Source organism: Tinamus guttatus, unplaced genomic scaffold (assembly GCF_059628265.1).
Source record: "Tinamus guttatus ecotype Peru unplaced genomic scaffold, ASM5962826v1 Tinamus_guttatus_pri_ptg000318l, whole genome shotgun sequence".
In the NCBI taxonomy this organism is placed as follows: Eukaryota; Metazoa; Chordata; class Aves; order Tinamiformes; family Tinamidae; genus Tinamus; species Tinamus guttatus.
In genome coordinates, this window is record NW_028288852.1 from 459,768 (window position 1) to 486,544 (window position 26,777).

Below are 26,777 nucleotides of genomic sequence, written 5' to 3' on the forward strand. Positions count from 1 at the left end.
TATATTCTCTTACACTGAAAGAGGGAAAAGTAGGAAGAATACTGCGACTGTACAGGTTAAAAAGGCAGTTTCCTCGCTCAGGAGATGAGCCTCTGGCTGACATTTCACAGCCATCCAACCCTTTGAACCTTGTGCTATAGCTGAAGCCAGTTTGCTGCACGCAGGCAGGACACCCACAGTAACCTGTTTCCCAGTGATGCTGTTCTCCCCCCCGTTTAAACCTCCGCCCCTGATTATCTCAGAATAAATAAAACGGTGCAGAAGCCCTTGGTAGCGTAAGACAGGACCGTAAGCGTGTTCCGGGTTGGGATGCGGAGCGCGGAGGCCGGCGCGGAGCCCAGCGGCGCGGCCGGGCCGCGGCGCCGCTACAGCTCCGTGTTGAGCTTCCTCGGCGGCACGAAGTCCTGGCGCCGCACCCACACCACCTCGTCGCCGTGGCCCTCCGCGTCGCCGTTGATGCCCGACAGCGCCGCCTGCTTCTTGAGCTGGCCCATGCGGGAGGCGTGCGAGTCCGCGGGCCGGCAGGGCGGGCCGCCCGCCAGCGAGGCCGCCTGCAGCCGCTCGCGCAGGTCGCGCTCGGCCGCCGCGGCGCCCCTCACGGCCTCGCAGTACTCGTCGTCGTCGCTGAGGATGTCCGTCTCCTTGATGTCCTCCTGCTCCTCGTACTGGGCGAGGTCGAACTGCTCCTCCACCCAGCGGTCAGTGTCCCCGCCGTGCGCCGGCTGCTGCGGCTCCTTCTCGGGGCTGCTCGCGAAGACGGCGTCCGAGTCAATGGTAAACCTGTTCCGGGCCAGCCGCCGCCGCCGCCTCCCGAGAGACTTGCTCGGGGCTGACACTGCGCACACACAAAGATAAAACCCCAGGGGCTTTTTACACATGGTACAACTCTCTTTAAAGCAGTTAAGCTTTTTACACATGGTACAACTCTCTTTAAAGCAGTTAAGCCTGCCCGGTGTTTCACGCTTGCTGGCCTAGGCACAACAACGGCAGCCTCCCAAGAACGACCCGAGTGGCTCAGCATCCTCCCTACGGGCAAGACACGCTCGGCTCCCGAGCCCTGCGCTTGCTCTGGCTGCAGGAGGGGTTTCTGCCTCCCAGATCCGCAGCGGGGTACGTGGCCACAGCTCCTGTTCCTCCAGGCAGGCAGCACCAAGGGCTTCTCACGATGGCACCGCGCGGCCCTGCACCACAGAGAGCAAGGCCACGGGTGCCCAGGCCTGACGCTCGCCACGCAGGACTCGTCGTGTGGCTCTACGGGGACACAGGGTCCCCGTTCTGGCTGTGCTAGTCCCTCCCCCACTCCCTCCCTACTGGGGAAAGGGGCGGGGGGGAAGGCAAGCAAAAAAAAAAAATCCCCCAAAGAATGGAAAAGCTTTCAAAAGTTCCTTACTCAGCACCAGCTGGTCTACTAGCTTTTGCAACTGGCCCAATTAGCAAATTCACATCTTCCATGTTGAAACATCTTCATAAGAGGCTTGTGAGACAAAGCCGGGGCCGGATCCTGCAGCCGAAGGACCTGCAGGCGCTCCAGTGCTTTACGTGCACACACACGTAGCTCCATCGCAAGCGGGTGAGCTCCGAGGGCAGAGTTTGTCCCCCTCCACGAAACAGCACTTTAGCACTTTCAAGATGCTTCTATCAAACTCTAGCAGTTTGGGGGTTACGTTTTCACATCCCTGAGCCTTCCACCAGGCATTGTTGAGTGACTACAATAGCTCAGCTATTCTTTTTTTTAAAGAAAAAAAAAAAACTATACTGAGAGGTCCGGGCTCTAAGATTTGAATCCCCAGAGATTTCATCATGCAAGTGCATTGATGAGCCAAACTACCACAAGGTTTAGCATCTGCAGCAGATAAGCCCCACAGGTTGCTGAGAGCCCTGGGGCAAAACGGTTGCTTTTGGCCTTCCCCTGATTCTTCATGCTTATGCTGCTAAATGTCTCTGAGGCAGATGGCTGGCAGCCCCTCAAGTGACGAGCCATGCTCCTGCTCTGGCCTGCTCACTACAGGATAGGAACAGAGAGCCTGGGTCTCTGCATTGCTGGATCTAACAAGCAGAAAAACAAAAGAAAAACAAAAACAGACCAGAACACACAGCTGTGTGTTGTGCACTTTTCAGGTGTTTTCAAGTGTTTCTTCCCTCCATCATCTAGTGTTCTGAAAATGAAAATCTGCCTTTCCCTGGGATTTTCTCATTGCTTTGCCTAAAGTCAACTGAAAAGGAAAATCCATGGTTTAGGTCAAACCATTCCAAAATAAAATAAAATAGTATCAAGTGCATGCCTCTAAGATGTGCGATGTAGAAGCATGAGCCCTTTAGCATCAAGGTTGAAAAGGCTAAAATGGGAGGCACAGAAAGTTGTCACTTCAAACCAAGCCAGTCGTTTGGAGGAGGTGATTTTTCATGTGCATTTTAGTTTAAAAAGTGCTAGGGTTAGTTTAGAAATTCTATACATGCTTTTGTTTATGAAAGACGCAGTGGGCTTCTGCTTTGTTCAGCTGAACCCTATTTCCAGTTTAAAGTGCACGGCCAATCGGTATTGACAGGAATCCTGCTTGTTCCTTCCATGCCAAAAGGACTCTCTGAAGCTGAGCCTCAAGTGCAAAGCAAGGTAAACAGTGGCAATTTAAGGCTCTCAAGGAGGCGAAGCATGGAAAAACAGCAACTTCTGCATATACAGGAGAGAATGCTAATCCTAATATACAAGTAATAGACATCACCACATGTCCTACAATGGTGCTGGGGTTACTGGGATCTTGAAAGTCTGTAGCCCTACAGTACCTGCCCTGTTCATGGCTGGCCTTGCACCTTTTAGAGCACACAATCTTTTTCCACCAAAAGGAACATATTGCTGGGATGAGGGTAAACTTTCGGTTTTAAGAAGCTGCCTTCTGTGTTTATCCCGTAGAATCGAGTGCACGGCCTTCAGAAAGTCCTTCCTGTGTTCTGGAGAACTGAAAAATAGGCAGGAATTGAAAAGGCAGAGTTAACTCTTGGAAATTGCTTCAAGCGTGCTGAAAATGACAGACTTAACAACCAGTACTGTAATTTAAGACAGTTCCAACCAACTGGCATGTTCATCTCACCGATAAGACTCAGTTTAATATAGTATTTTCAAAGCAAAGCTACTTCTATAGCCACTGCAATGGACATTCAAGGAAATAAATACATCATTCATTAAAAGAACATTTAGCCATTTACCTTTCTTGAGGCTTCCCTTCCCTTAACCACACGCTTAAACTTGTCAGATAAACATCAAGCTGACCTATGGCGGCTAATTAAATCTCAGTTTGTCTCACATAAGCACACACAGAGCAGAATTCCCACAATCACCACTGGGAGAAGTGGGAACCAGCTTCCTATCAGCTCTGCTGAACTGGTGAACTTATGCACCAAGTTCTGACCTAAAGCCTAGAACGAATTAGGGTGATCACCACCATTGCTATAACAAAAATAACAGGAGTTTTCTTTTTCAGATAAAGGACAGTGCCCCAAGAACAGGGTATACGTTAGCATGAAAGGCCCTGGAGGAACAAGAAACATAAGCACACAAGTTTGCATAAAGATCCACTGCTGCAGTTTAATTGAGTGTAAATTTGTAAAAGGAAATTTGTAATAAGGATATTCCTGCAGAGGTGCACAGCTGATCAAATATATGCCTGTATTTTAACACATTTTATGAAACCCTTCCTGTTAGAAGTATGGTTTTAACACCTTCTCCCCACTTTCTCTGCCAGCTGTTCCCAAATTGCCCTAGAGGAAAAGAACAGGCAAGCTGGGTTTCAGAGATGCAGCAGCCATGGAAAAAATGAACACACACTTACCTACAGCAGAGATGAAATGTTCTTTCTGGTCTGCCTTCAGATTCAGATTTAACATGGACGATCTCACACACAGAATTGGTCTCTGCATCTAAAGGAAAAAAGCAAGTAGCACTTCATACAATAAGCTCTCACATTTTACCTCAATTAGTTTATTTCATAATCCTGAAAAACAAGTTTAAGGCAGCCAGGAACAACAGATCCTATGTTGCAAACAACAACATTTACTCCCTACCAAAAGGTAGCAGTAAGTAAATGGGAAACAACAGACGCCTGAATTGCCCCAAACTTAATAGTATTTCATGTGCATTTACTCAATTCCAAAGAAAGGGGTGGAAACCACAGTTCTTCAGATTTTCCATGGAGTATTCTCACACTTCACAGGTGTATTTTCTACCGATAGCCACCTCCTACATTCTTTCTAATGACACTTATGCATTAGAGAGATTTTAAAAAAAAAATCAAAGTTTTTAAATATAATTAGCTTCACATGGAGCCATCAAGTGCAAGAGCAAAAATTCACTAGCTAGAAATACACAGCTGAAGCTTCTACCCCTTCATTACTCTCCAGTGCTACTATGGATGCTGATGTTCAGGATTCTTTTCCCTGAATATGTATATACTCGGGACAAACATCAGTCAGTGGTTGACCTCTAGAGGTCCCTTCCAACCTTAAGCATTCCATGATTCTATGATGCATGGAGACCAGACATTATAAAAGCTTTGCCACGTTCCTGCAGCTGGAGCATTACCTGCGCTCGCCAGTGCTCGGACCTGCAGTGCTTCCAAAGGTATCATGTGACGGAAGCGGAACGGATCCCACTCTTCATAAATCGAAGCTCTGTGTGATCCTCCCTGGATAAATTTCAAAATATTGTCAGGAAACAAGATATCTCAGAAATTCAGACTTAATAATCCCTTCTGCTCTGCCCTAGGAATCTCCAATTAGGGAGCTGTTCCAAATTTCCCTCTCCTTCTTAAAACAAACTGGCAACCAATGTCACTGTAGTGCCCATTTATGAAGGTTTTGTTAAAATTCTGGAAAGAAGCTATCACAAGACCAGTCCACTCTTATCAGTGCTTTAAAAATAATTTTAAAATAATGTTTCATTCTCTCCTACGAACTTACACATACTCATAAACATACAATTGTTTTGCTTTAGTCACTCTAAAGTTTTTCACACATTCTTTTCTGTTTTGTGCCACACGTAGGAACCAAAACAGCTTTTGCAACATTAAACACTGTGTTGCCCATTGTACCAAGGCGTGTGGTCAGTGTCAGGCTTAGCTTTAACTTTTAATCACAAACTTCAGGAGGATGCCTGACACATAGTGCAGGCACACCTGAAATACGTAGCTCAGTGGCATGCTAAAAGCATAAGGAAATTGATGATAGCCAGCACTGAAGCGGGGCACTGTGTTTTATTAACAAAGTTGAGAGATGCCAGCTCTCACAATAGATTTATGCACACGGATCAGAGAGCCAAATACAAGAGACTTGCTCAGGGTGGTATCTTGTTTCATGAAAGTGCTCTCCACAGCATGGAGAGGATCTGGTAAACGACACGAACTGCCTAGCACAGTGCAAAGGAGACGTTCAGCGCACGCTCGCACCGCACTCTGCCCATGCCGAGGAGGCTGTTCAGTATTACTCGAATTCTCCTTGCGTGGTGGAGCACAAGGAGCATACACAAAAGCACACAGTAACACCCTAGCTTTACGGGAAGCAAGTCTTCATCTTGGAACATTGCCACAGAAGGGGTCAAGGCAACTTACAAGCTTCTTCTTCTGCTTGGAACCATCCTTGTAGACGAGGACCACAGCGGTTTTGAACACTAGAGAAAAGGCAAAAACAAAAGCCATGTAGAATGAATAAGGTCGAGAGCGAGCCTCCTGCTCCCAAGCATGCAGGCCTTTCAACGCCTCAGAGCCCCCAGCAAAGCCCAGAAGGGGAGGCAAGAGCCATCATACCCATCCTCTTACATGCTCTCCCCACCCCACTACTCAACTTCAGCAGCTTTCAGTTGAACCTTCCGTGTTTAAGTTACCAGTTCTCTGAACAGCTATTTAAACAGCAACAGTTCTATCTAAAATCAAGAAAACACTAAGTCCACCTCAGACATATGAGCAGCACCCACTACATGCAGCCAGCTCTCAGAAGGCCCTGCATTTATACAGAATTTGAACCATGTGTAGGTGGCACAGTGGTCTATGCCAGACTCAAGTGAACAACGCTCGCAGAGGTGTCATTTGATTCCCTTTTTACTATGTAATATCCACATGGAGTTGCAATTTGGCTTTCAAAACTCCAACTCCTATTTTTCAGGCCTTTGTTTTAGGATTGCTTTAGACACTTAATTTTGGACATTTTATGAGACTGATTTAAATCTTTTTGGAATTATTAAAAGTTGCTGCACATTCCTAGCGGCTTTTATAAGGTCACTCAGCTTCAAGGCATGATCAGGAGCTTTTCCAAATACAGCAAAGCAGTCAGTTTACATATATACCAACGGCAGAGCTGGAAAATTCGTCATTGGTAAGCTGTTCGGTGTAACACAAAAAAATCAAAGTAACTGGCTTCCTAACCACTACAGCTTTCTGCAAACAGCACAGTAGAAGCCTGATTGTGCAGGAACAAGCTTGGAAACAAATTAAGAAAACCTAGCACTCTCTATATAACTTTAATTCTGAAAGAACACGATTTAGCAAATACAAGCCATTATGCGCCTTGCTAAGGGACTACACTTTGATGCAGAGGAAAGAGCCTGAATTCTAGTCCAACAGCAGTTTCAGCTTCTAGTTTGTCCACCCAAGTTAGACTACTCAGATGGAAGCAAACCACTCTAAAACCATGCCAGGAATCTGGGGTTAGTATTTCAATCAGGTTTAGACAAATCATTCCTTTCCGGCAAAAGGGACAGAAGGAAATGACAAAGCTTCTCCAGGTCTCAGCCCCCTCCAACAGCATGTAAGCCAGTTATTTGGAATGGATCAGCCTACTGCAACGTATCTTTTCATAGACAACTATCTATATAGTTCTCAATTTATAGCCCTGGATATAGGTTTAAGCAAGTCCCACACTATTGTAGCGGTCATCTCTGAATTCTTCATCAGACAGAATTTGATCACTATGGCAAGAGATAAATATAGTTTATGTTTCAGCCAATACTGCAGAAAGCAATGCTCAGCTACTTTCAACAGACATCTGCTAAGGCATAGTCTACATTTATTTACACATCTGAAATAAATAAATTTTAAAGTAAACACTACAATACAAACCAAATGCTGCCAGCTCAGGCTCCTTCTTCCATTTCCCCAGTGAAGCAGGAGGATTAAGCCATATCACTGTATTATGCAGAAGCAAGTCCCCCATAGAAAGGTCTGCAACCTGTGGATCACAGACACATGTCAAGTTATAGCCTCAGTTTAACACAAACAAACAGACATTAAAGCCTTGCACTACACGAGCAGACATTTGGCGTGAGGTATTTATTCAGATGACTGCAAGTGTGTGCAGAGAGACCACAGCAGACTCTTGAATGCACACGTCATGTAAATCCTTATTTGGTGGGCACAAACCAGGGCAAGTCAAGCTCAGAGTCCGGCTCTCATGATTTTATAAGGAGCCAGGACTTGCCAAAAACTCCAAAGAGTTTCCTAGGCCTTTTGCTCCTCTCTGCACCCCCCCGACAATCACACACACTCAGCTTGGGGTAATGTTCAGAGATCGCACTTGGTGAAGAGGCCAAACCATGTCCCCTACATAGAAGCCACAGCTCTTCACTCTGTCCAGAGGTTCATTTGTGGAGACCACCTTGCCAGGCATGGACAAAGAAAAGAGCACCAATGACCACTGCAAGAAACAGACCTTTTACTTTTACCTCAGACTCCTAAGGTGACAAAGCAAGGGCTCTCCGCAGCACCTCGGTGACATTTTGCACTATTTTTCACCCTCCACTTGGTGAAGCCCGACATTTGCCAGAGGACATCACGGATAGCATCGGCACAACAACCTGAGCTCTCCCAACAAACATGACAGCAGCATGAAGGACTATGTTTACTGTACCCACTCCCAAATTCTCACAGCACGACCACCACCTGCTCTCCAAAGGGAAGTCCCGACACACTCGTCCAGCCCTGCTCGCCAACACCAACCCAGGCCTGTGCCCTCGAGCCAGCACGTGCTTGTCCCTGCTGCTCTCATCCAACTCGTGCACCCACAGCTTCCCCGACTCTGCACAGCCTGGGCCACCTCTGTCTTACTGTCCTATTTGCCCAGCACCTCTCCCCTCTGATCTCTGTCCTGGCTGCTGGTAAAGCCCTGCTGTCATTTCTTCATACAGTCCTGTCTCCCCCGGGTTCACCCTCAACTTGAGCCTTTAGGGCATCTTCCACAGGGACGCCCAAGACTGAGCCACGCTCCAGCTTCATGCCTTTCAGGATGTGCTATACAGGACCTAGGCCAAAGCCCAGGCCTCTCGTACATGAGCCAGCTCAGACGCTTTCCAGCACGGTAACAGCAACTTCTCACACACTGACTCTCACACTGTGAGCTATTTAAAGTCATCAGTGAACTAAGTACAGACCTGCCTCTGCACAGCAGTCTGCTCAAGCGGGGCAAGATCATTTGTGGAACCAGCAACTGAGCTGAGCCATGAGCATCAGAAAAGGGCAACTGCAAGTCTGGCTGGGATTCTGAGCCAAGGCCAGCATGGAGGGTGAATTAACTCACAGCTTCTCTACATGGGTTCCCCTCACTGAGCTGTATGGGAGAAGCAGTTTTTGCATTGAACTGGGATTTATCTGTCATATGAGAATCAAATCAGGCGGCATGAAATCTAGTACGTGATATAATTTAACATTCACAAAACGTAACATCCACACTACAGGCTACAAAATAGAAGCCTCGTTCTCTTAAATTTGACAATCTGTTACCTCCTTTTTCTCCCCTGTTTGCTCTGCAATGAGTTGGTCAAAAACTGCACCATACTCTTCATGGATTTTCTGCATTTCATTAATATGGCTGGCAACTTTGTTCATGGTTTTTATGGCCACTAGAAGAGAGAAAGGGAAAAAAGACAAAAGTTACTTTGAGCCCTCAGGGGAAGAGGCAGGAGGAGGGTTCCAGACAAAGGTTGAGGAGGCAAGAGAGGCACAGGTTAGGTCCTTACCATCAAGGTGATAGTGCTCTTCACTGTCTACGTCAGTCAGAGCAAAGAGTTCCTTCAGCAGGAGAGGGTATTTCAGTATCCGCTGGATGGGTTTGATGAGGTACGACTCCAGCGTGGAGGAGTGCTGCCGCCGGGGATTCTGCGCATCCAGAAACGCCTTGAAAGCCGTGTCTGTCTTAGCTGGAGGATTAAAACGAAGTGAACAAATCAGAAATAATAACAGCTGCCCTGATAAAGGGACTTTTCCAGCTTGAAATTCATTTATCCAGAGACATTTTGTGAGGAAGTGACAATTTATCAGATCCACAGTATTGGATTTATGTCCTTCAGCTTTTGAGTTGCTGGCACTTTGCCACATATGCACTATTCATGATTTAACATTGGGCACCTACATACCATAAAAACACATAAGGTTTTTAACTATCCACAGGTAAAAACTGTTGAACAACTACTTTCTGACTTTGAAACTATTTGCTTTTAATCTAAAAACTAAATGCTTTTAATCATCTTTTTCCTTAAAGAAAAGGGTCATACTGGATATTTATAAGAACTCATAGTACTAGACAGACAAGCATGTTTGGGCTATTCTTATCTTATTAAGCCTTAAAATGCAATACCAAACAACATCAAAATCAAGAGCTAGTAAGGAGGCAGGAAACAGTGAACTTACGATACTTCATCATATTTTAGGAGCTCAGTCAGACTGGGCTTTTTCATCTGATTACTACCAAATTTGTCTTTTATTTTTCCCTTGCAGATAGTCACTTGCTTTCAATAGAGCAACCTCTGCTTAAAATCAAAAGGCCACCTGCAACACAGCTGAAGACACCAAATTGAAATACAAATTGAAATGGAAATACACTTGAAACACACTCCCAGGCTTTTTAAGAGATTTATCTCTGGAATCAAATTAGAAGTTCTGTTTATGCCATAATTCAAGTACACACATTTTTCATTTATAAATGTAGTCAGCAATGAAAAAGTGGAACAATATAACACAACCAGAACTACCTAGTTCAAAGTCTAAACATTAAGGTCAAAGCAGCTGGTGCCAGCAGAAGGCATGAATGTGACTTGCAGTGAATTATTTATTCATGTATTCCACAGAGCTGCCAATTTTTCTTTGCAGCATGGTAAGGGCTTACAAGTAATCATAGTAGAAAACATTATTTTTTTATGCAAATCTGATTTTTCTTTTTGATTGCCAGGTATCTAGATGCTCTTAGAGGAATGAGAGCTCCCACTTAATGGCCTCGATCCTAGAACGAGAACCGTTCTGCTTATTTAGCATCCGGGCCAGAAGCGCATGGCACGAAGTGGTGCTAACTCCTGGAGATTTGCACTTCTGTGGGACGGTGACGTTGGAGAGGGGTGAGGAAAACACTCCCAGGCAGGGAGGCCCGTGAGCATTTATATGCCAAACCACAGCTCATTTATCTCCACCTCAGCAAACGCGGCGCTGCAAGAAATTTTGGCATGGAAACTTCTCAGGCAGATTGGAACACAGGAGAGAGGAAGAACAGAAGAGAGAAAAAGCAGAGTTGAAATGAAAATATTGCGGCAGTTTCCATGAAACCTCCTCCCAGTCAGGTCCTTTCCTCCTGGCTCTCAGCATGCAACCGAAGCTACTAGTGCTTCAGCAGGACTGCCATGAGCACGTGCTCAGAGCACAACCTCCGAGAGGGCAATACGACCATCACCACTCTTGGTGCCCAGTGGTAAGTGAGCCATTAACACATGCCACAGTGCCCATTTATGAAAACTTTCTATGCCTCACACTACTGAAGGGAAACTGGAGATACCACAGGAGAATAAAGTGGAGGGAACTACATGTGAAGTCACACAGAATCACAGAATGGTTGAGGTGGAAGAGACCTCTAGAGATCATTTAGCCCAACCCCTCCTGCTCCAGCAGGGACACCCAGGGCACATGGCACAGGGTGGCATCCAGGCGGGTTTGGAAGCTCTCCAGAAAAGGAGACTCCACAACCTCTCTGGGCAGCCTGTTCCAGGGCTCTGTCACCCTCACAGGAAAGAAGTTCTTCCTCACACAGAGATGGAACTTCCGGTGTTTTAATTTGTACCCATTACCTGTTGTCCCGTCACTGGCCACCACGGAGAAGAGCCTGGCCCCATCCTCCCTATATTCTCCCGTCAGGTATTTGTACATATTGATCAGAACCCTCCTCAATCTTATCAAGTTCCTTGGTTATCAGTACATTGATGGTGGTCTAAGAGCACCTACGTCACTGGCTCTCCGTGAACCTTTTGGGCCTGCTGGACTCACTCTCCTAGCACTACAAAGACTCCTGGAGGGCAGCCAGGTTTGCACTCCTGCACCCCCACTCCTCCATCACAACTTGGCTTGAATGTTCTGGCTCCCAGCTGGCCACATCTTACCAGACCAGTCTGAGCCAACGCAAACCAACACTTGGCTCCCACATATCAATGTACTCAGCCAGAACTGTTAATCCAGTGCATGGCTCTTACCTTTCACCAGGACTTTTGGGACTTTTGTGTGGCTGGCACAGAAGGCACTGTACAGCTTGAAACGGTCAGCATAGTAAAGAAAGGATCCACCCAAGGAAAACAGCACTTTCTAGGATTGGAGAGAGGAGAAAGGAAAAAAGCATAAAACACATATGAAAACTTGTTAGTTATTTTCCCTTCCAATAGGTCAGCTGGAGTCAGACTGCCTAAAGGGGGTCTTCCACAGCAGGCTGTGCAAGCACACCTTTTCTGAATGCTGCCACAAATATTCACTATACTTCCAGCTGGGCATCTCCACCAACAGAGAAAGACCAAAACAAGTTCAGAAACCCCTCACAGCATTGACAGGGAAGAAGCCAGAACAAGACTGATGTGTTCCCTACTCTCCCTAGTCTGTATAATGTGGTCAAGGTGGTCAAGGCAAAGAGAAGGGAAGCAACAGTGGGATGGAGGATTTCCATTTACCTTTCAGATGACAGTACATCATATTTTTAAGAGTGTTCTCCCACCATCAGGCACACGCAGCCCTGGTGTCTCCACCCAGCCTGGACTCCTCAGGCTGTTACCCTGGCTAAGGCTACCTAGAGAAACCACTGACTACACGATGGATCTAGATTTACAGCTGCAGGGCTGTATTTAAAAGCCTGAGGTTAAGATGTTACTGTTCTAACAGCTGGAGGCCACAGAAAGGACTAGATATACCTGGCTTCATAATGGATCAGATATTAAGAAGCCGCAAGCGAGAACAGGATCCCACTGCACAAATGACGCTGGTACACTTTTTAAGGGAAGTTTCTATCTTATTCTTTTCGTTCTTATTCATCCCTTTCAGTTCAGAGTCACTAAAATTCTCCGTTATGGGGACACTTCTTACACAAGAAGTGTCAAATTCTAATTATGTGAGGGCAGTGTTTATGACAAATGCCGATTTAAAACGAGCATCTGACATCAAAGCTAAGCACACCAAAAAGACAACTTCTTCCACTCATTCTTGAAGGGCTGTATGTTTGTTAGCTGAAGATCAAGCCCAATTAAAATATTATAATTATGCATCACATTATCCTGTTTTCTACTAAGGTGAGTGCTCACAGCAGGAGTAAAACTCTCCAAAGACTCCCCAAAGACTAAATGTGGTATTATTTATTCGCCATACATGCAGCACATGACTACAGGAGACATAACCAAGCATTAATAGCCAGTCAGATTTAAACTGATCCCTCATTTTGCTTTATTTTTTAAATTACATTTATATCCTTTCAGTTTATACTTCTACATATCCTTCATGCACAGTTGCTGATACTTGGAAGTAATTGCCTTGCAGTTCGGCTGTCTATCAAAAGTCCAAATACCAAACTCAATTTACAGTTCGGAATTACCTCCCTAATGGGCTTCTGAACTACTGATTTAGACTTGTCAGAACAAGGACTTTATGTAATATTCCATTTCTAGCTTTTCTTCACAGCTCAAGACAAGAAATCTGACAGAAAAGCAAGAACAGCATCTAAAAACACATGGCATTACAACATTCTAGCACTCTATACAGCTAAATGTATCTTGAACTTCGGTAACAAATTAATCTGCAATGAAATTAGATGCATGTTTTTACATGAGGAGTGACAGTAGTCAAATAACTGTGATAAAGGACGATAGAGGACAACTTGTGGGATATAGCTCATCATTACGTAAAACTTAGTAGCGTTAGTCCACTCAGAATTTAAATAGTGAGATTACCTTAAATTGCTCAACTTTTTCAAGCTTTTCCAGGTCTGGAACCAGCCTTACCCCATCTTCAAGAGTTTTTAAGAATTCCACCTGGAACGCTACCATTTCAGTCAGATTTCCAAAGAGAACATCCAGCTAAAAAAACGAAAAAGGAGCAACATGCTAAAACATTACTATTAAGATCACTTTATAGCTATATTGTGTTTTCTGGAAGTTCAGGAATTCTCAGCCCAACCACAAAATCAGTGTGGTGTCAGAAAACCACATTATACATTACTGAGCAGTACCTTTATACTCTATTCAATCCATTATTTTAAAAGAAATGAACTTCAGAATTTCTCCACAACCCTCAGAAAAGAAGGTCAAGCTTAGAAGGGGGAGAATGAGATATCTAACAAAAGGACAAGCAAGGCCAACATGCTAACATACCTCATCTGGTGTAAGGAAAGTTTCTTTTTGTAAAGGCTTCAGGTATCTCTCCATCAGACAGTTTAGGTCCTTAAAAAAAAAAAAAAAAAAAAAAGATTTCTGTGGTGATTCCTTGGATTGTCTCTAAATATTTACTGAAGTGAAAAACATTACAGTCTACCTAGTCTGTGAGTACTTCCTTGTCATGCATAAAACAAGGATTGGATTTAGCTTTCGCAGAATTTAAGATATTTTACACAGTTTTAGTTACAAAATCAATGCGAGATGTCATGAAACAGAACTCCCCTGCCTACCTCCACTCCAAAGTCACTCCAAAGTGATGCAGTAAGAATTTTGCATGCCTGCTTATTTCAGAGACTTGTTAAAAGTTGCATGCAATGCTGCAACCTGTCACTAGAAGGGTAAATTAGCGAGAGATATGTACACAAATTTGTATTTTGAAGCAGAGAAGAGACTAGCAAAGCTCTCCAAAAGGAGGGGAAATATTAGTAAACGGAGACCACATATTGAAAGCCCTTACTTTGACGTAGGTGCGTTCGGTTTCGAGGAGTTCACAAATAACCTTTCGGAGCTTGTCTGCATCTGTGAGCTGTCTCATGGTGGCCAGCTGGGGTCCAGTGAATTCCTGAGGATGAGCACTTGAGTCAGAAGGATTCATTTCATGCAGACTGCGACAGAAAGCAGCGACCTGCTCTGTACTCTTTAAAAAAGAAGGAAGAGGAAAGACCGGGGTAATATTTTAGGCAAGTGCTGCAGGAAGGAGGGAGTCTAGAAGCCTGTGGAGTTAAGCAATTCAGCAGTCTGGGGGCTTTTTGAGAGCCACCAAAATCCACAGCTGCACGTGTCACTTGAGTATCTGTCTGTCTCTCAGAGCCAGCAGATAAGCAGGAAGTCAAAAGAGAGTTATATAAACTAATTGGAGTGTTGTTCAGTAACATTCCTGGTTTCAGATGAACTTTAATTAAAATATGCTTGCCCAGCAGTTAGAATCGAAAACAAAAACAGAACGCCCGAGTGCAAGAACTGGGAACTAAAAATGCCTGTACATATGAAACTCACCCCCCTGCCCTCTGCCAGTTCCCTACTCCAGTTTGCACCAGGCCCATGAATGGCTGTGTCAACACAGCCAAGAAGACAACACTGCAACAAAAACCGCTTCAGCACTGTGCAGCAAAGCAGGTGTATGCAGGGCCAGAGCCTCAGGCCCTTCCAACGCGCACTCCTTGGCGGGAGCCTGCCTTGCTCAAGGTCCTCTGCCTCAGTCAGCGTTTGCAGAGCTTCTGCACGGCGCCAGTTTCCTTAATGTTTAATCAGCTGCCTCTATATAAAGAGCGCTATTCTCTCCTCACCTCCCTCTTGCCAGGTCCTCCTCGCGCATCTTTTGTTACACTGCAGCGTTCGAGCGCCTTCGGTCTCTGGTGTCAGTGACGACAGCCCCGGGCTTCTCGGGTTGCCGAGCCGCCCCGCAGGGTATCCTCGTCCTGCCCCAGGCCTGGCGGGGCAGGGCAGGGCAAAAAGCAGCTCTGCTTGATCACACCTCTCTCAGCTTCCAAGATTAATCCTGCCACTGTGTCTTAATCCAGATTTGGAGGCTTACCGCCAACACTGCCTCTACATCCCTGCAGTCCGTGTGGGAACAACTTAACTGAAATTCGCCTGTTCTGACATAAAATATGGAGGAGAAAAGGAAAGAAAGAAAAAGAAAAAAGGAAAAAAACAAAAAAACTATTTGCATTGGGAGATCCCTTCCCCTGCACCAGCCTACCAGCAGGAGGAGCCTGAACTGCTACAGACCTCCGATGACCCAGTGCTGAAAATCTCTGCATTTGCTAAGCTGCACAGTCTGCTCACATAGAGCTATTTTCCTCTCAGTTCACATCCATAACGCCTCAGAGAGACAGTAACTATTTTAGCCAAGAAACAGATTTCGTTTCATAACACAGTTGCTTTCCCCAAAGCCACCTTATGACTGTAGGGACTTACCAGTAAAGATGCTTGCTATCAAAGGGATAATTTCCTTTAGGGACACAAGTATAAACTATGAAGTAACAGCAGCTGACTGACTGTACAAGGATGCCTCTTGGACCCAGTTTGTTACAGTGGGAATAATCATTCTCAGGATCTGAGATGTAACTTCACATCAAGTAGAATGGAAAAGCGTGGTAAGTTAAAGGGAAGTAAGAAAAATCTCTTTCTCTCCTTCATCTTCCTCAAAACAAATAAAATCCTAGTGAGTTGGACCATTCCACCTCTAACTAATTCAGCTTCTGGTTTGGCCCATTTCACTGAGAGCTGGATTTAGTAGTCAAGGCGATCCCTTTCATTTCTCACCAACATTCCCCCTGTGCTCATGGAGGAATCCACACAGCAGCACAGCAGGTGAAAGCCTGGCCTCAGTGCAGGAAAACATAAACGTGGAGTGACCTGCTATGGTGACAAGGGACAGGAACTGACAGTTAATAGATGTTAATCTGAGCCTGCAGAGACCCAGAACACGCACAGTTTTCCTCAGGTACATTTGGCTTCATAAAGAACACTTCTTGAAAGAATATTTGAGGAATGCATATGCAGCAATACATTCTTATAGAAGCAAAAGACACAATTAAGAATAGTTAAGATGCATAAAAACGTTGTTTATTTTTAGAGCTTGGTTCCATATAAAGTGTCTTTAACAGTTCCTGCTTCACACCTTGCAGACAGCTCACCATGCTGGGTGTTCACTTGCAATATGTTGCAGGGAAAGATGGGTCACTCAAAGAAAGGTGGGGAAAATCCATATGGAATGTGAAACAGAAGGGTGAACACCTAAAACCTGAACAACTGTCAAACAGGCTGCCCCTTAAGGAGCAGTTACACTCATACTCCAAAAAGGAAGTCTGGAAACCTTAAAAGCCTTCTCTCCACATACACATAACTTTATAAAATACTAATTGACTTCACCCATACCCAGTTCCAGCCAACGCCATCTTTAAGTCCTGCTTTGCCCTCTCTTCTCCCCCATATCCTTCAAGTATTTCCCCACAAGATCATTCACCTGCTATTCTTCAGACGGACAAAAGAGTCTGCAGCACATTAACACGGATGAGCCCGTTCCTGCTTGCTCTTGAACCAGCTGCCTGGTTTGTTCCTCAGTGAAGCCTTTTCTACCCTCTACCTCCCATGTACTTTGAAATGAATTTCTAGACAGACCAGGTAGATCCATGTAGCACCCAGGGAGGATCAGAACACAACTGCTTTGCTTCTGACTCTTAAACAGCATTAACAGGAGAGTCCCTGCCACCATCTTCCTACAGAAAGTGTATTCCAAATCTTCCTGATTCCACCCAATCAAATCCCTTTATCTCCCCAAACCAGCTCCATTTGCCAGCTGCTGAAATGCCAGCACCGAGCTGGGATTTCCCCAGAATTGCTGCAGCACACTTCAGGCACAATTCTGCAGGCAACCCCCTCTAGCCACCTGAAAAAGTGACAAGCTGCTTGCACGACGGGGCTGTAAAACGTAGTTGACTTCACCAGTGCAATCACCCCCCTCGGCAGGGGCTCCTCAGAGCGGCTCAGCTCGCACCCTCGCCAGGCAGGAGCCCTTCCTCAAAGCTGTCGAGCCGCTCGTGTTGCCCACTGTGGGCAGTTCTGGCCGCCTGCCCTGTCTATAGAGTGGACTGCAATTTCCTCTGGTGCTCCCCTTATAAAAATCTGTAGGTGCCTGGGCATTAGACAGAATGCCTTCTTAAACAGCATACAGCACCTGTGTCTGTAACAAATCCTACGCATTACTGATCTCCAAACAAAACTCAGGCAAACTGCATTCTTTCACGTATTACCCGGTCTCTTAATGACACTGCACAATAACAAGCCGCCTCTACTGGCTCTCTACATTATAGCTTAGTCTCCAATTTATAACCCTAAAAAGCAAACAGCATGAAAAATCCATTTAACTGCTGATTACTTAGACTAGTCACGCCGCACGGCGGATCGGCTCACCAAATACAGCACACGGTTCAGGGAGTCGCTGGGTCTCGCGCTGCCCTCGCTCCTGAGTTTCCGGTTAACTCTCCAAAGGGCCGACATCGCGGCAAGGCGGCGCCGGGGGAACCGTCACTCAGCGCTTTCCAGCTCGGCTGCGAGGAAAGCCCCGCTCCTCCACATACCCGGCCGACTGGAAACGCTTTCCCACTCCAGAGCAGGATTCCGTGCTGCTCACTCGGCGCGCCGCCCAGGAGCCTGCTGCTTTCTCACCAGAGAGGGCAGTGACCACATTGTCCTGGCTAAAGCCTCCCCTCGTGTGGCACTTGCCATAGGCCTGGCTCGCTCGCTGCAGCGACTAGGACGGGGAGCTGACTGCGAGCTGAAGCTGGGGATTTAATGCCGCTCTTTGTGGAGTCATTAAGACGAAAACTTGAGCAGAAAGGCTGAAATGCAGAAGAGGAGAGGTGAAGGCAGCCCTGGAATATAAATGTCTCTTGCCTGTGGCTGAGCAGGAGCTGATTGGCTATGAACAGCACTGCATAAGAATATTAAATACCTGAAGGGACAGAAGCACAGAATTAAAAGATCTTTAAAAAAGCCAGCTCTGTTACTGGAAAGCCTACCCCCTCAAATCCCTATTTTAATCCTTTCGCATCCCTTGCAACACATTGGAGGTTTTGAGATTTAATTCTGGTTTGAATAATGCCGCAGAGAGAAGAGCACCTATTTTCTTAGACAAGCTGCCTCTAAGCGACACAAGCATGTGCACACGCAGACCATGCCAGCAGGCTCCCCTAAGCCCCAGCGCTGCAAGGTAACCAACTGCAGCTTCCAGAGGCAGGTGTCTTAAATTAGAAACCAGGAAAAATAAGTGTCCTGCAGTATTTTAATTGACTACAGCTCTAAAAACACAGTGAAACTCAAAGGACTCGCTCTGTTATAGGCAACAATCTGCATGAAGACTGATCTTATGAGGTAACACAACCCATGCCTTAGCTTTTGCTAACCCGCAACATCAAGCGCCTATTTGTCTGCAGGGCACCTCCTCTGAACCTCCGCTTATTCTGCGCTCTTTGAAGGGTCAGACCCAAACAGCCAGGTCACCACAGGGGCAAGCAGCTCTTTCAGCAATCACGCTCCTCCTCAGGCTCGGCTCCCACATGAAGCGGGGAGAGCAGGGGAAGTCAGGAGTCAGCTGCATCGCTTAGAGGGAAAAAGTGAACACCCAGACAGCACAACCTGTACTCAGCACACCCAGGCAGCACCACTCAGTGCTGTTTACGCAGATGTAAACTGAGAGCTGCTTGACACAGGGGACGCATCATGAAACTAGACTGGGGGCAAATTCAGAGAGCAACAGCCATCCCGCAGCGTCACACTGCAACCGCCCCCACCCTCTTTGGAAATGCGTTTCTCGTATTTTATCAAAACACTTTTATAGGCATTCTGGTTTTTGCTTGTTATTATGATTCCCCCTTGAGGATAGCAAGGGAGAAGTAAACTGCATGTTTTGCAGTCTCTTCTCATGGCTCAGTTCTCAAGGACACGGAGAAGACAGGATTTTCTAAGGAGCGAAGGATCCTCAAAGCTGCTGGTGTACTCTCCAATCCTTAACCACCTTCAACAGCTTGGAGGCTTTTAGGGATTAAGAGACAAATGCACCATTCCTGAGCAAACCCACACCCACGTGCACACATGTTGGGGCGAAGGGAGAGCTGGAAGGGAGGAGGAGGAGAGGCACATCCAAGCATCTCCTGTGCTACATATCCATCTACATGACAGCATTACAGATAAACTGGAAGGGACCCGGGTCTGGCTTTTGGGCGGCTCGCACACAACTTACCCTCATAAAAAGTCTCCCCGAGTCACAGGAGCGTGCGGAGAAGAGCCGCCGGGTAGCGCTCCTCTCCTTTTCCCATGAATTATTAACTCTCACGGAGAATCACTCTGCTGGCCTGGGAACTGGGAGCTCTCATCCTCAGCGGAGTGCGTGGAGGAGCAGCGACTTTGCCCTGTTTCGGAGCCAGGTCTTTGCAAGGCAGGGAGCAACCCAAGCGCTGTGCTGGGATCTTGGGCTGCTATCGCTGCCTCCGCGCTGCGGGAAGGGCAGCTCTGCCTTTAGCCTCCCCCTGCGCCTCCACCCGCGGGAGGGACTGGAAGCGGCAGCAGCGGATGGGGACAGGCCCTCCCGGCGGCACGAGGGCAGAGCCGTTCAGTTCACACGTCCCACAGTGACCCGGGCGAGACAGCGCCGGGCACGTCAGCCTAATCCGCCGCTCCGTAATCCCGGGAAAGGTGCGGCAACGCGGGCAGGAAAACGCCTTTGCCTTCCCCCTCGCGGCACTAGTGCGGCGGCGATTTTCCTTGGACCCACGTGTGACACACGCAGACTCGCTATTCCCCCAAGCGCAGCAGCTTTCCCAAGCACACAGAAAAGCAAACGGATTAAGCACATCCTCATCAATTTAATTTTTAGAAGTTTCTTAGCCCGTGGCTTTTTTATTTTGCAAATGTATTAAAGATCTAATATTTGAACCATGACATCCCCCCCTCTACCATTCACTGGAATTCTTGCCATGTGCAACAAAATAACTTTAGGATTCCTGCCTTTCGACAGAGAAGAACCACAAGGAAAGCCCACTGAGCACAGAGTTCTCCTGCCTGGAAAGGGCAGAGGCATTCGAGTCTATCAAGGTAAAAGTCTTACCTTTACCTACACATCTAAAGGTAAGCGTATGCCTCTTCCATGAAAAGGTCCCCTAACAAGCCAAACGTGAAGAGGTAAATACCCCAGTCTCCCCTATATTGTACAAACGAGACACAGTATTTCTGAATTTTAAAAGAAAACAGTGCATCAACAACAACATTTCGATTATAGAAAGACAGACTTTTTTCTTCTCCCTGGAATTGGGGCTTATTAGACTCATGAGTTACTCTTCCATTGTATGCATATTAAGCACAAAGCTGCTAACACATATTTCTCAGTTGAACTAAATCTGCTGCGCCGCTGGGCTAATCACGTAATCCTTATGCTTTGCTTTAGGCTCTGAAGATCCAGGAAGCAGGATGCAAAATGGAACCCCACAGCCTCTTGCACAGCTCCGAAATAGAAAGCTACAGAAAACACAGCAAGAACATCTAGTCCCCATGCAGCTATGTGTCGTACTCAGTGCTCTTCCACAGCTTCAGTGCTAACAGCAAAGGCTTTCCAGAACACACGAAAATCCCAGGCGTTCACAGTTAAAAATCTAGGAGTACCAACAAATTATTCTCAATAAAAGAAGTTATTTGTACTTACGAAAAAAGGTTCTGTAAAAAAAAAATGGAAACAAACTGCAGGAGTAATCACCTTCTTTGTATGCAAACTCCACATATATTTCATGTAGAGGAATGTTTTTCTCTTATCTGACTTCCACTGGCTATCAAAGACAAAACTACAGGCTAGTGTGACATAGGAGATCAGGAAACAAGAGGCCAGGGTCTTTTCCTTCCTTTCACTACAATAAGCAAACAGAGTAGTACAGAGACCAGATTAGGACTCACTGTGACACATTTTATCTAAAAGAAGAGCTCAGAAAAAAAACACACCTGTACATGAACACAAATTCAGTGAGAACTGATACTCCAGTAGAAAGTTAGCTGTAAACGCTCAACATAACTTATGCAACAAATACTTTAAGACAACCAGTGCCTTTAAAATATTTTTGCTTGATTCTACCTCAAAAGTGACTATTCATCACAGGTAACTGCAAAGCTCCCCAGCACCAGAGCAAGTGCAAACTCCAACCAGAGCGAAACTTAATCAGTAGCAATTAGCAATCCATTCGCACAGCCTCTTAGCTATAATTGGAGTTTTGCTTCAATTTAAGGTAGATTGGGTCTAATTAGTTTGCATTTAAAAACTATCGTGTGTACTATGCTATTGATTTAAGGAAATATTCTAACTTACACTCCTCCCCTGGCTTGAAATCAAGAAAGAATAAGAAACTGTAATAATCCATCTAGAAAGAATAAGAAACTGTAATAATCCATCTGATCTTTTGGTTCAACTGAGCTGCTCTGGAGAAAGGAGGTGATATGCCAGCCCATTAAAAAAACACACACACACACATGGAAGCACCACGAGATACTGAAATGAGAACCATGCCTGTCTTTTATCATTGTAAGGAAAGGGGGTACAAGTCTTTCTCAACAGGTAGTGATGTGCCATAATCAGAGCTGCAATTTAGTGCATTCAATATCATCAACGTTTTCCCAGAAAAGATGTTCTAATTGTGTACAGCTGTGAAGTCAGCACATCAGCTGTGAGTCTGCTGTGCTTTCGCTCTGTGCCATGTGAAAATGGAAATTTCTCACCTTGCTCATCTTATCGGCCTCATCAGATGATTCCAAGTCTTGCACTTCTGTGTCTTCTGGAGCAGTCTCAACAGAGCTGTCTGGGTCGCCACAAAGCCCTGCTGAAATCGAGATGCGTGTGAAAACATGACCATAATTTCCTAAAATCTGAAAACCTGAGTGCAACAGATACCGAGTTCCCACGAACAGCCAGGTCCTGTCCTACACCCAAGCACACACTGGCAAGACATGGTGCTCAGGGACCTCCAGGGGCTACCTGGGGTTATGGCAGGGACCAAGTTTTTACTACAAGTGCGGAAACAGGTTGTGGCCAGACATGCTATTTTGGTTAGAATCAATAAAAGCTGATTCAGAGATAAGGCTAAAATACCAGGCTGAAATTCTTTCTTCTGTCATTAAGTAAGTTCTTAGTAGGCAAACAGTTGCCTGCTTTATACACCAGTGGTTTCAAGTGGAAACTCCAGTATGTCAGTGAGTTTGTACTGGCAAGAACAAAGTCTTGGATAATCATTCCTCTAAGGAAGCTGAACATGAGCATTTTAAAACGATTGCAGTTTTGGCCTGATACATCTGCTACTGAGTTTCGATGTTCATTAAAAAAAATAAAATACCATCCTTTTTAGCAGTTTTCAGGAGCCCGTTACATCACCTGCAAACTGAACTTTTCACTGGTACATGGCAGTAATCTCGTACATCTAATCCTTAGCACTCTTCAGAAGAGACACTTGTGATACAAATAATAACTCTTGCACAGCCTTTTGTAAATAGATGATGAATCTTCTGCAACTGACAGAAGAATTAAAGGAACTAATCCCAATCTCAGAGCTCTGTGTGCACATAGCTTTTTTGGGGATCTCATTCTCTAACTCAAATAGCAGCAAGAAGCCATTACTACACCTTAACTAATCTTCACCAGAAAATGGGTATCACATACATTGAACTGCTAGGTATTGCAAATTATAATGAGCAGCTAGCATTTATAACTGACTACAAAAAAGAAGTGGAGAAGCAGTGGGCGTCACTCTCTATTAGAATGTATGTACTACTTATACATACAAAAATTTATATATATATATACACACACACACACACACCATTTCTGCATGCAGTTTTAGCTAGAAACCACTCATTCACTCTTTTATATGAGCAGTTCAGCAGCATTCAGCGATGGAACGAACTCCTGCTGATGGAAAACACCATGCACACCACAATTCACTTTCATGGCAGACTAAAGAGACACTTCACAGAAGCTGAATCTCAGTGGTAACTACTTTAACATTCCCATCCTCCTATGAGAAGGAGTTAATTCCACGGTCACACTCCGGGGCTGCACTCGGAAGGGCAGCCTTCCGGGTACAGCTCCCTGCTTGCATCCTGTCACACCATCAGACCAGGGGATGTCCCCTACGGATTATGACTTGCATGCCACCAAGTTTATTCTTCAGGTAATGCAGAAAAAAACTGACCAAATTGCAATGGGTGCTGCAACTTGCAAGGAGTCGCTACTTTTGAAAAACAAGGCTGAAGAGCATTTGCTAGCATCTATTTGTATCTCCAACATTTTGCTGGAAAAACAGCGTTTTCTGTAGCAGAACACAAAATGTTTCAAACTGCTGTTTTTTGGTGTGCTAGCCCTATAGCTATAAGCAGCCCAAGAGCACACTACCATGCTGTCATAGCCTGCTGGTCCTATTCAGTACTAGGTGGAAACATGACCATGTTACAAAGGTAACAGTGATTTAGCACATTGAATGCAGCTATGTTTCTATTTAAATTCCATGATTACTCTTATGTTATTTGCTATTTTGTGTTTGACATTTCCATTTGGGTAAGTCACTTGTAATTGCCTATAAAGGAGAGTTTGACTAGATAGTGATGCAGTAAGTAAAAAGGCTGTGGTGAAGACAACACACATCTGTTATTGTTATGTTTCAGTTTAATGCATTGGGGTTTGACCAGAAAAACTACAGTAGAGTGGCTCAGCTTTATTTATTTACTTAAATAAACTGGCAAGGTGCTGTAAAGATTCTGAAATAATGGGTTATATATTTGTAATATATTTGCTTATATTTTTACTGGACTTCAATACGTTTCATGAAATAGAAATGATTGTATCTAAGGAAGATATTTCCTTAATGAATGAGAAATTAAACTCTGCTGTCCTGACCCTGCAATTAAAAAGCCACCGCTCTTGTTCCAGTGGGAGTCATGTTAACATATAAAGCTGCTAGAAGAACACATGTTAGAACAAGTTCTGTAAATCCACACGGAGGACAGAGAATTAGGTCTGGATTCCTCAGCACCCAACTTTCAGCTGCTGTTGTTGCAAGCTTTCAAAAACCATTAGCAAAAAAAAAAAAAAAAAAAAAAAAAAAGGAATTCCAACTTACAGAGTCTGGAAATAACGCAGAAAATAGGAATTCAGAAATATGGTTAAAATCAGAAAATATTCTGCACACTAGATTGTATGTAAATATGACACCAAATAAAATCAAATTAAAAGGTGTCAAATTCTTTCCAAAGAAGCCCATCTCTTTGCAAAATACAAGGTTTTCCTTTTGAAAAGATAGGCTTGTAAAAGATGTTTGGCAAAGCACAGCCTACCTGAAGATGGGTTTTCTTCTGTACGAAGTTTGCTGTGCCTTGCTCATACATTTTTAAACCTTAATACTTACCTTTATTGCTTTCTGGTCTCTCTACTAATGTGTGAAAAAAAAAGCCTTACAACCTGCACCCTATTCATTAAAAATAAGAGGAAAAAACATGCTAGGTACCGTAATTCGGTTTGAACACCCTGCGTTTACTCATTAAATTCTCCATGCGAGGTGGCGCGGGACGGCTCCTGCGGCTGTTTCTCGCACGGCGCCAAGGCAAACAGGGTTGTTGAGGGGGGCTGTTGTTTGCTGTTCAACTGTCACTCTTTCTTTTCCCTTCTGCTGAGGCGCCTCCTAATCTGTTTCCGGCAGCCTGCGCAGCACACGGCGATGTCCCGCTCGCGGCCCCACGAGGGAACGGGCGGCCCTGGCGCGGGGCTCTCCCGGCGCCGCGGGGCTCTCCCAGCACTGCCGCCCGCCTCCGGGCGCTCTTCAGCACCTCACGCCCGTGGCCCCGTTATGCCAGGCGCGCCACCACGCTTTGTTTTTGCCCTGTAGATCCTTATTTAGCCCCGCACGGGAGCTCCGGGAAAGGCACCCGGTTCCTCCAAGTGCCACCACCGCTTGCTAAGGACAACAAGGCGGGGGCCGCATGCGTCCTTACGGAATCGCAAAGGGAAAACCCCAAAAGCAGCAGGGAAAGGAGGTCAAGTCTGCCCGTCCACAAGCTCAAGAGGAGGTCTCAATAGCTCCCTGCTTGCCTTGGCACTATAATATCCAAGACATGATGACTCAAGCCCATTAAATAACCTCTGCTTATGGCTTGAACTAACATAAAAGGAAGTTTTACACCACCGGAGCAAAGGTGCTGGGGCTTAAAGGCCTGGAGAGTTACGTCAAGCTGCCAGGCAGCGGTCGGCTACAATTTTCCACAGCTGCTACTTCCAATTTGCAGGGCTGCTATCGCCTGAGACATTAACAAGAGCCCCATCCACCATGTTTGTTAGCACCCTCGCAGCCTGGCTCTGGCCACCTGCACAGGCAGCTTGCAAGTCTCCTGCGGCAGGGCGCAGCGCCATGGGGCTCTGCCGTGCCCGCCTCGTCCCACCGCACACCCTCCTGCTCCCCGCTCTCCCCGCTGCGACTTTTGCTGACGCAGCTGCTGCCTGGAAATTACCATTTATTCACTTGTTTTTGCTGGCTTCCCTCATCTAGTTCATCACATGGCCCCGCGGGCGCCCGTTAGGGCCGAGCTCACAGGGAGAGCGTCAAGGGGCGCTCGTGAGGCGCCTGCAGCCTTAGGAGCATCCAGGCAGCAGCCGAGCGGGGCTTTTGGAGCTCCTCTGGGAGCTAATGAGAACAGAGGTGCCTAAGTTGTCGTGTAATTCCTTAACCAGCACGTGACATTCCTAAATGCCCCATTCTTGCAACTGAGGCCTTTTCAGAATAAAATTGGCTGCTGAATGGAACAATTTTCATACAAACGGTTAGGGAATCTGACTCTCTGAGACTTAATTTAATTTGGGACAAAATCTGACCTATAACACCATGATATCAAAGGTTAATGTACTTTCCTTTCTAGAAGAATTCTGACAGGGTTTCAAGAATGGAAATGCAGGAGTGGGACACCCCATTTTACACTGTATTTTTTTCTATCCCACTGGGAATTCCTGTAGAATTGATAACCATCAGAAAGAAGACACTGTAAAACTCAGCTACAACTGCCTCAGTTACAGAGTGCCCAAAGGACAGTATAGGATCACACTGGAAAATGCTACCTTTTCTGAAGAGCTGTAGAATAAGCCCTATAAATGTCTTTTCCTTCTCGACAGAATTCTGCTGCTTCCATATCTGCTTCAAGTGTGCAACACATTGTCCGAATAAGGAAGACTCTATGCTGGATGTCGTCCCATTCAGTCACTCGTATGAGGAAAAAGGCAGGCTCAGCTAAATCTTCCTGGGATCAGCTGCCCTCCAGTCACCGCTCACCCTGACCTGCTCAGGAGCCCAGGCAAACGCTGCTCTAACTAAGGTCAAGGACTCCTGTGGCCTGCTTGCAATAAACAGGAATACTCACGTGTTCCAGCGCTGGAAATCAAGGATCCCGTGATCAGGACAGACCAGCCACCCCTTCCACAACCATCGTGTTTCGCTTTGTCGCTCCTCATGCGGTTGCACAAAGTGACTCTAGGTTTGAAAACCCGGGGCGAGCGAGGGGCTGCCGCCAC

General features: G+C 45.8%; 1 protein-coding gene across 2 annotated transcripts in view; it reads right to left on the bottom strand.

Annotated features, from left to right (window-relative positions):
- Positions 1 to 365: 365 nt before the first annotated feature.
- TIAM1 (TIAM Rac1 associated GEF 1) overlaps positions 366 to 26,777 on the bottom strand; it is a 147,610-nt gene continuing 121,198 nt past the window's right edge. Inside the window, exons 14-26 of one of the 2 annotated variants that reach the window (XM_088528957.1) lie at positions 21,956 to 22,053; positions 14,154 to 14,333; positions 13,634 to 13,702; positions 13,214 to 13,339; positions 11,483 to 11,591; positions 8,993 to 9,172; positions 8,757 to 8,875; positions 7,101 to 7,209; positions 5,598 to 5,656; positions 4,574 to 4,676; positions 3,825 to 3,912; positions 2,782 to 2,954; positions 366 to 835 (exon numbers count right to left, since the gene is read on the bottom strand). In XM_088528957.1, coding sequence (XP_088385083.1) covers positions 366 to 835; positions 2,782 to 2,954; positions 3,825 to 3,912; positions 4,574 to 4,676; positions 5,598 to 5,656; positions 7,101 to 7,209; positions 8,757 to 8,875; positions 8,993 to 9,172; positions 11,483 to 11,591; positions 13,214 to 13,339; positions 13,634 to 13,702; positions 14,154 to 14,333; positions 21,956 to 22,053 — 1,883 coding nt within the window. Of the gene's footprint in view, positions 836 to 2,781; positions 2,955 to 3,824; positions 3,913 to 4,573; positions 4,677 to 5,597; positions 5,657 to 7,100; positions 7,210 to 8,756; positions 8,876 to 8,992; positions 9,173 to 11,482; positions 11,592 to 13,213; positions 13,340 to 13,633; positions 13,703 to 14,153; positions 14,334 to 17,614; positions 17,702 to 21,955; positions 22,054 to 26,777 lie in introns of those variants that run through there. The other variant, XM_088528956.1, reaches the window with a different exon arrangement.